Here is a 13,957-nt window from a genome sequence, read left to right as displayed (position 1 = left end):
CCTCCTGCCTTAACCTCCTAGAGTGCTAGGCTTGTGAGCCACCACACCTGGCCAGCTTAGGGGATTTTTAATGTTTCTTTATTGTACTCTATCCACAAGTACTTTTCTTGAGGGAAAATAGTGTAATTGTTACCCTGGATTCCAGTTCAGAGTGGAATAAGAATGTGATGTTTCAGTTTTTGTGGCTAGCTTTTTAAAAATCAGGCTATAAACTCCACTGAGGGGTTCAATACTTGGAAAAGACAATTCTGAAATAGTACATAAGAAAATAGTTGGAGATCATTTGTGCATGCGTGTGTGTGTGTGTGTGTGTGTGTGTGAGAGAGAGAGAGAGAGAGAGAGAGAGAGAGAGAGAGAGAGAGAGTTTGTTTGAATATGTAATGTGAAATAGTAAAGAGCCGTAGCAAATTTTAGTTTTGTAAACTCTTGAAATGGAGTCAACTGGGGCTGAATTAAAGGGGGGAAAATGTTGACTTTCTGGATACAACTTATTGTCCAGGCCTCAGAAAAATACTCCCAAATATGAAGCAAGGTCTTCATATTCACAAATATTTGTTCAGTGACTACAGTGGGATAGGCAACGTGGTGGGTGAGGAATACAGAAGAGAAGAATTCAGGCATGATCTCTATCCATTAAAGAGGCTTACAATCTAGCAGGGGAGTCAGTGAAATATTACATAATTTATCACTAATTACTTCATTATATTATACCATATAAACTGTTGTGAGAGTCAAATACAGATAGCTGTGAGAATATGGAATAGGGGAGCCTTAACCTATTTGGTTGGGGAGAGAGCAGGGAGGGCTCCCTTAGGAAGAGACACATAAAGTAAGGTTTGGATGAATAGGAATTGGCCAGATAAAGAGTGAGGAGTCTTTGGAAAAGTGTTAGAGCAAATGTGCTGAGGAAGAAAGACCAGTATTATCAAAGTGTGTTGTGCACAGAAGAAAAAGAAACTTTTAGTCCTTTCAGAAACTGGTTATTTACTGTATGCTCATACTTTAGTCTTAAGAGATACCATTCTGACATCTGCTGGCTAGTGTATATACTGCAGTTCTAAATTCCACTACACAAGGACAACCTTTAGTAATCTATTTTTTTAAAAGCTACAGTAATAAGTTTGAAATAAAACACAAGGTCTTTCCCTACTCCTTATTATGGACGTCACCCAGGAGAGTTTTCCCTAGTTGTTACTTACGTGTTTGTTACTTGTGTGCATTCAATATTACATAAATGTGTATGTGATGCTGTCTGCTTTAGTACTAGTTCCCAAAAACATAAAAATCACATATATAAAAGTTGAATACACTTGTTACTGAGATGTAAAAACATTACAGAATTATTTATGCACTTTGGTGTTTGTTTTTTTTTGTTGTTTTTTTTTTTAGATAGGGTCTTGCTCCGTTGCCCGGGATAGAGTGCATTGGCATGGCGTGATGATAGCTCACTGCAGGGTCAAACTCCTGGGCTCAAGCTGTCCTGCTTCACCCTCCCCAGAGTGCTAGAATTATAGGCATGAGTCACCACAGGTGGCTAATTTTTCTATTTTTTTTGTAGAGATGGGGTTTCACTCTTGCCCAGGTTGGAACTTTGTCTTTTAAACACAATATATGATGAAATTTTTTTTTTTTTTTGAGACAGAGACTCGCTTTGTTGCCCAGGCTAGAGTGAGTGCCATGGCGTCAGCCTAGTTCATAGCAACCTCAAACTCCTGGGCTCAAGCAATCCTGCTGCTTCAGCCTCCCAAGTACCTGGGACTACAGGCATGCGCCACCATGCCTGGCTAATTTTTTCTATATGTATTAGTTGGCCAATTAATTTCTTTCTATTTATAGTAGAGATGGGGTCTTGCTCTTGTTCAGGCTGGTTTCGAACTCCTGACCTTGAGCAATCCACCCACCTTGGCCTCCCAGAGTGCTAGGATTACAGGCGTGAGCCACCTCGCCCGGCCTAAAACATGTTCTTAAATTGTTTTATTCAGAAATCAAACAGCTGCTTTTAGTCCATCAGTCATTCTACTAAGGCTAAAGATCTACTTTAAGCATGTTTAATAGTTTCCATCTTTTTCTCAGTCACATTAGTAATTAGTAGTAGTATAGTTGACCCTTGAACAACATGTAATTTGCACTGCCCAGGTTCACTTATACACAGATATTTTTTCAATAAATATATTGGGAAATTGGAGATTTATAACAATTTGAAAAAACCTGCAGATGAACCAAGTAGCCTGGGAATACTGAAAAAATTAAGAAAAAGATATGTCATAAATACATAAAATATATGTAGATACTAGTTACCATTTACTACCATAAAATATACATAAATCTATTATAAAAAGTTAAAATTAGCCAGGTGCAGTGGCTTATGCCTGTAGTCCCAGCTATTTGGGAGGCTGAGGTGGGACGGATCACTTGAAGCCAGGAGTTAGAGGCTGCAATAAGCTATGATCGTGCCTCTACTCCAGCCTGGGTGACAGAGCAAGACCCGTTTCTATAAATAAGTAAGTAAATAAATAAAAATGTAACATTAGCTGGGCACCGCAGTGTGTATCTGTAGTCCCAGCTACTTGTGAAGCTGAGGTGGGAAGATGGCTTGAGCCCAGGAGTTCGAGCGCAGCCTGGGCAACACAGCCAGAGGCCTATCTCTTAAAAAAAATAAATAAGATTTAGGCTGGGCGAGGTGGCTCATGCCTGTACTCTTAGTACTCTAGCAGGCTGAAACAGAAGGATCACTTGAGCTCAGGAGTTCAAGACCAGCCTGAACAAGAGCAAGACCCCGCATCTACCAAAAATAGAAAAAGTTAGCTGGGTATGGTGGCATATGCCTGTAGTCCCAGCTACTCAGGAGGATCACTTGAGCCCAGGAGTTTGAGGCTACAGTGAGCTACAGTGACACCACTGCAGTCTACCCAGGGCAACAGAGTAAGACACTGTCTCAAAAAAAAATTGTATCAAAACTTACACACACACAGACCATATGTAGCACTAATCACAGTTGAGAGAAATGTAAATAAACAAAGATGCAGTATTAAATCATAACTGCATAAAATTCACATACTGTACTACTGAAATAATTTCATAGCCACCTTCTGTTGCTATCGCAGTGAGATCAAGTGTTACAACTATCTGCTTAAAATGCCACGTGACCCTAATCTCTGAGTGAGCAGTTGCTCTCTCTAGTAAATTGTGTATGGCAGTTAAAAGTGATCTTGGTTCTCAAGTATTTTTCATCATATTTAGTGCAATACCGTAAACTTTGAATAACACCATGGGACCCAAATGAAGTGCCACTAGTGATGCTGGAAGTGCTCCCAAGAAGCAGAGAAAAATCACAACATTACAAGAAAAGGTTGAATTGCTTGATATGTGCTGTAGGTTGAGGTCTGCAACTGCTGGTTGCCCGCCATTTCAGACAGATGATCCTTACAGTACTATAAATGTATTTTCCTTATGATTTTCTTAACATTTTCTTTTCTCTAGCTTACTTTAAGAAATACAGTATATAATACATATAACACACAAAATAAATGTTAATCGACTGCTTATGTTATCCTTAAGGCTTTCAGGCAGTAGTAGGCTAATAGTGGTTAAGTTCTGGGGGAGTCAAAGGGTATATGTAGATTTTTGACTGCACAAGGGGTCAGCGCCTCTAGCTTCCACCTTGTTCAAGTGTCAAATGTATTTTCATTTTCTACTTATGTCTATAGAGACCAAAAATTAAAAAAAGATTTTTTAATTATGTAAACATGTACAAAGATACTGCTACATTTGAAACAATGTTCCACTGGCAGCTGCCTCACCATGCCATTGCTTGAAATGTTCATTAATCAGCTTACAATTTAAACTATAAATGTGTTGAACAAAGAGTGATTTAGGGACATCAATATGTAATGTAAACATTGTGGGTTGTTGGGAAGTGGCAGTCTGTCTATATGGAAGGAACACTAGAATTAGGATTTCAAAGTCTTGAATTACAGCTTCAGCTCTGCTATTTATCATGTGACTACATGAGTCAGATTTTTTTTTCTTTTTTTAATGAATCAGATTTTTTTATTTGTAAGCACCAAAATTCAATTTGGCAGATTTAAGAAGAAAAGTATTTAATTAAAAGGATAATAGGATCACCAGGTGGCCTAGAAAATCAGGTCTAGAGAATAGGCAACTGGAATATCACCCTTTGTCACTTGGTCATACCACAGAACTGATGCAGTGGGGACGCTACCTCTGCTGAACATTAGGTACCACCACTTAATTTGCCAAGGCCACATTCACAGAACCCACTGTCATGCTACTGTCATGTCAGCTGGTGTTGGCTCCAAGAACCTAACTTGCTGCACTTGCAAAGATCACCAAAGAAAATTATTCCAGAGACTTCATTGTGTCTCTTGCTCTCAATTCAAAGTCTGAGGAGTTTTTTTATTTGTAGCATGGAAGTCATTTGGAAGTAGAGAAAATACCTGGAATTTCCACCTCTATAGTGAAAGGCATGTTCTGTTTCCCAACAAGCTCCTAAATGGGGAATTTCCAAATGGAGAAAGGGGATTCAGATCCTGGGCAACCAAAAAGGATGGCATGTCCATTCACTATGTTGACCCTGGACAAATCACTCTGCCTGAGTCTGATTTTTCTATAAAGCAAAGTAAATAAAGCTGACATGGTTCAGAAGATGGTGTATGTTCACTTACTCATTTGACAGTAAATACTAACTACATGCCAGGGTGCAAAGATAAGCAAGTCCATTCTCTAATAGTCTAATGGAGGAGAAAAACCAACCATTTCAAATCTCTAGCTATTTGGAAAGCAAGTGGTAGGATAGAGGCATGAACAAGAGAGATGAGGGCAGAAAGAAGGGAGGGCTCAACTGTAGTTTGCAAATGATACTCTTGTATTTAAGTAATTATATTTTTAAAATTTCCAGCATGGCATGTGATGCTTGCACCTCCAATAGGGAAGACAGATAGCATGCTCTTGCAGAAGGCTGCTGTTAAATGCTTTTGAGAATCAACTATTCTATAGAAATGCCAAAACAAACAATGTTGGCTGGCACAAATCCAGAAACTCAGGCTTTTGATTATTTATTGACAGTCATATCTAGACTGCCATTTCATACAATAGGATACTTTTGAAAGGATTAAACATGTCATAGCTTTACCAGTCAATAAGATAAATCATCTTGCTCATTGTTGTGTGAGACTGCCCTTGTTCTGATCTGATCTAAGTCAGTGGTTTTTCATAATACCTGGCTACTATGTGTACAGCTTTGTGTCTTAAATTGTTGGCTGTAGGTTTATATATTTTGTTTGTCCAATTATAAAACAGAATAACTTCATGATAACTTAGGCCTCACCCATCATCATACAAATTCATCATATGGTAATAATAGATGGAATATATTTTTATGAAATACATTCTGTAGAACTAGGAACTGACAGAGGTCATTGGCCCCTCAGGGGTTACTTATTTCAAACTTCAAACTGGTATACTGATTTATTTTATCACAGTATTCTTGATAAGTTAGATTTCTGTAGCTGACATTCTTTTCTAAAATTCACAGGTCTGTATCCAACAGCTTTGTTTTAATCACTCTACTTGGGTGACACAGGCATCTGAATTTCTCAATTTTTTAATTAATACATAAATATACATATTTATGGAGAATGTGATATTTTATATATGCATACAATGTATAGCAACCAAATCAGGGTATTTCGGATATCTATCACCTCAAACATTTATCATTTCTTTGTGTTGGGAACATTTAAAATCTTCTAGCTGTTAACTGTTAACGATAGTCACTATACTGTGCTGTTGAACACTAGAACTTCCTTCTGTCTATGTTTGTACCCATTAACCAACCTGTCTTCATCCCCTTCCCAGCCACTAGTAACTATCATTCTACTGACTACCTCCATGAGATCAACTTTTTTTTTTTTTTTTTTTGAGACAGAGTCTCACTTTGTTGCCCAGGCTAGAGGGAGTGCTATGGCGTCAGCCTAGCTCACAGCAACTTCAAACTCCTTGGCTCAAGCAGTCCTACTGCCTCAGCCTCCCGAGTAGCTGGGACTACAGGCATGTGCTACCATGCCTGGCTAATTTTTTCTATATATATTAGTTGGCCAATTAATCTCTTCCTATTTATAGTAGAGACAGGGTCTTGTTCTTGCTCAGGCTGGTTTCGAACTCCTGACCTCGAGCAGTCCACCCGCTTCGGCCTCCCAGAGTACTAGGATTACAGGCATGAGCCACTGCACCCAGCAGAGGTCAACATTTTAGCTCCCACATGAGAGTGACAATACATGATATTTGTCTTTTTGTACTTGGCTTACATAATGACCTCCAGTTCTATCCATGTTGCTGTGACAGGATTTCATTTTTTATGGCTGAATAGTATTCCATTGTGTATATATGCCACATTTTCTGTATCCGTTCATCCATTGATGAATACTTAGGTTGAGTTCATATCTTAGCTATTGTGAATAGTGCTGCAATAAACATGGGGGTTCCTCTGTCTCCATTATAGGACTGCTTAAAAAAATGAGGGTGCAGGTATCCCTTTGATACACTTACTTGCTTTCCTGTGGATAAGTATCCAGTAATGGGATTGCTGGATCTTATAGTAGTTCTATTTTTAGTTTTTTGAGAAACCTCCATACTGTTTTCCATAATTGCTGTATCATTTGCATTCCCACCAACAGTGTGTAAGAGTTCCCTTTTTCCCACATCCTCACCAGCATTTGTTAGGTGTGTATGTATATATATATATATATATATATATATATATATATAATAGCCATTTTAACTAGGGTGTCAAATTTAACCAGTCCAAAATTGAGTTCTTGATTTCTCCCCACCTCAAAATATTTGCACCTTAAAATAGCTACCATTTCAATAAATAGCACCTTATGGGCCCAGTTAATAGGTTAATCTAGAAGACTGGGAATCCCCCTAATTTCCCAGCCTAGCTTGACTCCACTTTAAAAATGTATCTCAAATCCATTGCTGTGTATCTTTACAACCATTATTCCAGTCCAAGTCTTATTAACCAATCTCTGCTTCCACTCTTAACTCTTGTCTATTCTCCACATAGTAGAAGACATACTGTTTTAAAAAGTCTCAAATTCTCCACCCCCTCAACGGCTTCATTTTAAACACAATTTTAAAATCCTTACCGTGGCCTAAGAGCTACATGATCTGGCCCCTACCCACCTCTTTGACCTCATTGACAGTTCTCCCCTTAACTCAAAAAGCCTCAAACTGGACATTTTCCATATCCCCAAAGAGCAGTCTTTTCTCCTCCACCCAACCAGGCCCAAGAACTTTCACAAGGGCTCCTTACCCTCTTCCATTTGGCTATCTCTTTATCTTCCTCTGAGAAGTCTTCCCTGACCACCCTCCTTTGTACTCTAATTTTAAATTAGGATTCTTTCCGTGCATTTGCCTTAATTTTAAATGCACATTGATTTGAATGCTGTTTGATCAATGTCTACCTTCTCCACTAGAGAATTATTTTTAGAACAGGAAGCATATTGGCATTGTTCACTTTTGTGCCTATAATAAAAACAGCAGCAGCAGCAGTAGCCAACACACAGCATTTACCAGGTAGCAAGCATTCTAAACTAATTTAATATATCTTCCCAGTAGATAGCCAGAGGTCAGTTTATTCCCCAATGAACCCAGCCCCTTTGTGCACATCTACAGAGAGCGCACCCCCTCCGGGAACAGCTCGTTACACTGCTAAAAAAACGGTGGTACTTGGAGGAATGTTCTTTATACTGTATTGGCCCTAGCATGCCTCCTTGATATTTCCACCCACTGATTCTATTTCTGCTCCTCTGGGGCCACGCAACCCAAGCCTCAATTGCCCTTACACAAGCTCGCCTTTGCGGTACCCGAAGACCTACCCGCCCCCTTCGCGTCTCCCTTCCTCTGCCCTCTCGGCCCCCTCCCTGCAGAAATTCCTTTTCCGCAGCGGTGGTCTGGACGCGCAGCCGGGCCCGCCCGCCGCTCCCGGCATCCCCGGGCTCGCGCGTCACGTGACGGCGGCCCCGCGCGAGTGCCCGGCGGTGTGAGCCCCCGGGCGGGGCTCGCGGCGCTCGCCGCGGGCTGACGGGCTGCGCTGCGCTGCGCTGCGCTGCGGCGGGGGCGGCGGGCAGCTGCCAGGCACTGGCGGCCGCGGGCCGCACGCCGCGGTGAGTGAGCGCCGGGAGAGCGCCCTGCGAGGTAAGCGCCGGGCCGCGGAGGCTGCGGGCGAACTTGCTCCTCCCTGGGAATCCCAGGGATTCCCGGGTCCCGGAGCTGGGGGCGGCCGGGGACGGGGCTCGGCGCCTTCGGCTGCCTCTCCGGGACCCGGGGCGTTTCTGCAGACCACTGACCCCCGAGGCGCCGCTCGGGCGCCCGCGGCTCCGCGTTCCCCTGGCAAGAGCTGTGACTTGGTTTCCCCTTTCATAAAACTACCGGGTCAGTAGAGTACATCTCCGTGGTTCTCTCCAGCTCTGAGGTTTTGCGAGTGTGTAAGTGAAGTCAGAGGAAGAAGCCGACTTTTGGGATGGGAAGAGTCTTCACCTAGGAACACAGGAGCAAGTACAGGGCCAGGTATCTCCTGTGTCTTTATTTTGTGCAAATTGCAATCCTCTTGGAGACTGGATTTCTCCATCTTTAAACAAAATGTTATAACCCCTGCCCTGCCTCCCTCTTGACTACAGTGAAGAACCAAGGGTAAAGCCATTTGAAGAGCCAGAACTCTGGAGTCAGGCAGCCCTGGGTTCAAGTCCTAGTTCTGCCACTTACTAGCAGTGTGACCTTAAGCTAAATCGATAACTCACCTATTCAAAGGAGATAATAATAGTACTTAGCTCATAGGTTGCTGTAAGGATTAAGTGAAAAGGGCACAGTGTCCAGCACAGAAGCCTCAATAGATAGTGCTGTCAACATCAGCATTATTAAATTAGTAAGCTAGAGGGTACTTCACCTGAGGGATTTTTATTAAAATCACATTTCAGTTTCTTTATTTTTAGTCCTAAAAATAGTGCCGTTTTGGTTTGTAGGACCCTTTTCCCCGCTCTGGGCCCCCTTTGCCTTCTCTGTTACAATTGGCATGTGAACCTGTTGTTCCTACCAAATGAGTCAGGCTTGATGGGAACATTAATTTACTTGAGCAGATGGGTGTCAGATTCCCTCTGAGGGGAAAGAAAAGTGCCAGGCATGTGCTGCCACCAGAAAAAGCACAGTAGGGTGATTGACTGTCAGAGCTGGAGGATGCCTGGGAAACCATCTAATCCAGCTGTCTTCTTTTGCAAATAGAGAAACCAGACTCAGAAAGAGCACAGGACTTGGATTTTGCTCAGGACCCAGAAGAGTGTTGGCATTGGGTAGTGGAGAGAATGGACCTTTTACCAGGCACTGTGCAATTCCCTAAGTTCTAATTCTTAATTAACTCAACAAGTATTTATGGAACTTGTGCTTGTACACCTACTAGGAGCTGGAGATAGGACTGTGAACAAGACAGACCCTGTCCCCAAGGGGCTTTTTCCATTGCTAGCTATGTTAGTTTGAAGTTATATTGTGTGTGTGTGTGTGTGTGTGTGTATCTCCCTCTGCTAGTTCTCAGTACATTTTATAATAAGTTCCAGCTCCCAGTGAACTTGCCTCATAGCAGCTGGCCCCATGGGACAGAAGCACACTGAGAGGCCTGAATTGTTTCATGATCCCTCCCAGCAGTTCCAGAGCCCTTGTTGAAACCTGATGATATTTTGGAGACTGGAGAAAATGCTGCTTTGTCAGGGCTTTTAGGAAAGGATTTCCTTCTGGCCTGGAACACTTGGATTTCTTTGTCTTTCTGGTTTCAGGCCTCTTACTGTTTTTAGATTTCTAAAAAGCTGCCTTCACCACAGTGCCTTCATTTTGGTTTCCATGGTTATCAGGGGAATTGTATTTTTATGATAGCACAAGGAGCTGTTAAGCAATAAGTGGTCAAGCAGTCACCAGTTCACTATGGGTTTCTGTTTTCTGGTTTTTTTCTGTTGCGATGCAGTCTTATGATCCTTTCCTTCCCTCCTCCTTTTTCTCTTTCTTTCAATAAACATGCATTGGTGTCAAGGCCAAGAGGAGTCGGAGTAAGTAGAAACAGATAAAAACATATACAGGCCCTGGCCTTAGGGACTTCAGAATCTTTAAGGGGATAAAACTGAGGGCTTTACCACATATAAGGGGCAAACCATTGGGGGCTGTGATAAAGGTATAGGTGGGGAGCCAGCAAGAGCTCACAAAGGTGGGAGGGATAATGTCTGGGCAACCAAGACACTGCATGCTTTTCAAGGAAGATGTGAAAGAAACAAGTTCCTTTTACGTGCTTCAGTCACATGGTAATAATAGATGGTACAAGAAGCATTTTGTTCTTTCAGTTTCCCTTAATGAATGAACCTTCTCTTCTTGAGTCACCTATCATAGGCTTTGTTTGGAATGTCTGCTAGTTTCTCATTACCCTCTTTCTGCTAGCTTAGTGATTATTAGTTTCCCACTCATCCATAATATTTGATATTGTGTGCATAAAGGTGAGAGGCATTTAAGATTTTGTCTATTTCAGTTTAGATGTTTAACCTGTATGTCCCATTTCACAAATTCGATTCAAATGCAGTCACATATTTATTTTTTTCCGAGAAAACTCCCAAGTCTTCTAATGCCCTTGTTAGTGAGAAAATTCCAAAGTTTCCCTTTTCCAAGACCTCTGGTGACTTCCACAATAAAAAGGGGTCATTGTTACTGTCACTCTTTAGAAGAGAGTAAACTGCAGTATCTGAGCAGTCCACCCACGTTGTTATTTCTGACACAGCTATATGGTATCACTATTGAAGAGCTGTCCTGCACAGTCCAGAGATGTGTGGTCACTGCTGCTCAATGCCCTTATTGGACCAGATCCCTGCCCGCATGATTCCATGCTTGGATTACAAGGTTAGAGCTTTTTTAGCTTATGCTCACGTGCTTATTAGCCATTCTCCCCTAAGCACCTCACTCTGGGCCTTGTATTGAGCCTGTCACCCAGGCTGGGTTCCCCTAGTCTCCTGGGGAGTTCCCTTTTACAGCATGTGGGACCCTTTCCTGCCTAGCATCCTTGAGATTTCCCTATTTCCAAACCTTTTATCAGGGTTTGTGGCTTAGTACCTTCTCCTCTTCCTAACATAAGTCCCTTTGGCAAGTTGTTTCCAGGGTTCCATCCTCTCCAGGGTTCTGCCTAACAAGGACTCTCAGGAATGGCAGCCTTCAATAAGATAGCTATCCCTAGGACTTTGGGTGCATACTCACTTTTACTTTTCCATATGTAAGAGGGGTCCTTGGGTAACTCTGGGCAAAGCATAGATATGTTCCCAGGAGACTATCTCCCCACTTGTAGTCCTAAGAGAAATTAGGCACTCTTTTAGGGATGGGGGGTAGGCAAGGTTATAATTTAAAAATGAAGGATTTCAGTTCTCTTAGTTTTTCTAAGAATCAAACAATAATCAGTTTATTTATTTAATTGTTTTTGTTTTAAACTTTTTCTAATACGAAATATAACAAATATCCATGCAGGAAAAAAAAATCACAAATATATAGTTTAACAAATAATTGTAAGGGAAATACACATGTAATCACTACCCTGTCAAGAAATGGAACACTACCAATACTCAGTACCTCCTTCCAAATCATAACCTCCTCCCCCAGAAGAAACCATTATCTTGACCTTTTGTGATAATCATTTATTTGCTTTGCTTTGTAGTTGTATCATCTATATTTGCTTCCTAACTTGCTTTTAAAATTCATAATACAGAATCTTTATGTTTTGCTTCTTTTGCTCAACTTATTAGTGAGATGTATCCATGTGGCCACCTCACTTATTTTCATTGCTGACAGCACTTTATGGTATGAATGTGTTACAATAAATTTATTCATGTTATAGTTGATGGATACTTGAGTTGCATAAAGTTTGACTGCAAACAACCTTAGACAATTTTGGGGGGGGGCGGAGGGAGACAGAGTTTCACTCTGTTGCCCAGGCTAGAGTGCCATGGCATCAGCCTAGCTCACAGCAACCTCAAACTTCTGGGCTCAAGCAATCCTGCTGCCTCAGCCTCCCAAGTAGCTGGGACTACAAGCACCTGCCACCACACCTGGCTAATTTTTTTTTCTGTTTTTAGTAGAGAGAGTGTCTCAGTCTTGCTCAGGCTAGTCTTGAACTCCTGAGCTCAAGTGATCTTCCTTGGCCTCCCAGAGTGCTAGGATTACAGGTGTGAGCCACCACACCCAGCCAACCTTAGACATTTTCTATTGTGTATGTGAACATGTTTCTTCAGGTTATATATGTTGTGGAATTGCTTTGCTAGATAATGCCAAACAGTTTTCTAAGATTGTACCAATTTACTTTCCTATCAGCAGTATATGAGAGTTCCGGTTGTTTCATACCCTTGCAAATACTTGATTTTGTCAGTTTTAATTTTTTAACCATTCTTGTGGGTGTATCATGATATCTGATTTTATTTGCTTTCCTTGGATACTACTGATGTTGAGCACTTTTTTTTATTGATAGCCTCTTTTGTGAACTTCCTATTCAAGTCTTTTGCCTTTTTTCGATTTTTCTCATTGATTTTTTTTGTAGTTCTTTATATATTTTAGTTAGTGGTCCCTTGTCATTTATACATATTAAAAGTATCTTCTTGTACTCAGTGGCTTTCTTTTCACCCTTTAAAATGGTGATGTCTCGGATCAGGTCTTTGAGGAGTCCTGGCAAGCTGATGGTATGAGGAAGCAGAAGCAATGAGGTGGAGAAAAGTTTGTACAGGTTCCAAGTATGAGGAGAATGGAGAGGCCTCTGCAGAGTGAGACACGTGAGGAGTGAAGACATATGGACTCCGACTGCTGAGCGCTCAGCACTGCTGTGGATCCAGACCTTTGCTTCTAGACTCTGGGAGACCCGGCCCTACTGTGGGCCTGTTCCTGAACTTCCTTAAGATCCTGCCTTCCTTGATAGTCCCTGTATACCCTTATGATAAGCCTCCCTTGTTTGCACTTGCAATGAAGAGACTCTAGAACAGTTGTTCAGAGCTTGGGGACAGGGCCCACATGTGTGAATTTCTGTTGCGCCAGTGCTGTTCTAACCATCCTGTTCTGAATAACAAAACTTAACACTCTTTGCCATTGGATGGTCCAGAGCTCCAAACTGTGTTGGAGCTCAATTACAGTAAAGAATCCTCTACAGCCACTGCTTAGCCTGGTAGTTAGGGTCTGCACTGTGGGCTGGGGGTCTGGGGGCAGCAGGCAGTGAGCTCCACTCCCTCTCTAGTCTCTATTCCCGACCTCACAACAAGAAGCTCTCATGTAAATTACTGGCTATAGTCAGTTCTTTTCTAGGATGCGGATAGGTTTGGTTTAATGTGATAGAGAGAAAAGAAAGAGAAAGGCATTTAGGGAAAGGAAAGAATTGGACAGAGGGACTTCATCACCACTTGCGTGTCTGCTATGGGCCAGGCGCAGGGTTAACTGTTTTCCCTCCAGTCTCTCATCCTCACAACTCCCTAGGGTAGGATTATCCCCATTTTTATAGATAAGGAAGCTGAGACTGAGAATGGTCCAACTCCACTGAATGTGTAATTTCATATGTAAAGTAGCAATCACTTTAAAGAGGAATGGCTGGGAAGCAGCTTGTGATTGAGTGGGAGGCAGGAGGTCATGGAAAAGGGAACTTAGGTGGTTTCCTCTGCAGACCAAGCTGCCTAGGGGAGTGGCCATGGCATCTGGGTTGGTTGGGGTCTCATTCAGCTCGGAATTTATTCCTTGTTGCTGCTGCACTGCTGCTTGCTGACCAAGGAGTCTACTGTCCAGTAGAGGTGCCCTTGATTTTCATGGATTCCGGCTTGAGGTTCTAAATCTTTGGGCCAGGCTTCCTAGCAGAGTACTGCTTTGTCCTGTCCAACTCACACACTTTGTGATA

At 42.0% G+C, this 13,957-nt stretch overlaps 1 protein-coding gene across 4 annotated transcripts in view; it reads left to right on the top strand.

The window, feature by feature from the left end:
• The first annotated feature begins 8,037 nt into the window (after positions 1–8,037).
• The window catches only part of FBXO10 (F-box protein 10), a 42,182-nt gene continuing 36,262 nt past the window's right edge, over positions 8,038–13,957 (top strand). For 3 of the 4 annotated variants that reach the window (XM_012769096.2, XM_012769095.2, XM_012769091.2), the window contains exons 1-2: positions 8,038–8,220; positions 10,829–10,947. In XM_012769096.2, coding sequence (XP_012624550.1) covers positions 10,873–10,947 — 75 coding nt within the window. In that variant the 5' untranslated portion in view covers positions 8,038–8,220; positions 10,829–10,872. The remainder of the gene's footprint in view (positions 8,221–10,828; positions 10,948–13,957) is intronic. The other variant, XM_012769092.2, reaches the window with a different exon arrangement.

Source organism: Microcebus murinus, chromosome 12 (assembly GCF_040939455.1).
Source record: "Microcebus murinus isolate Inina chromosome 12, M.murinus_Inina_mat1.0, whole genome shotgun sequence".
NCBI classification, from domain to species: Eukaryota; Metazoa; Chordata; class Mammalia; order Primates; family Cheirogaleidae; genus Microcebus; species Microcebus murinus.
This window is presented reverse-complemented; position numbering and strand designations above follow the sequence as displayed.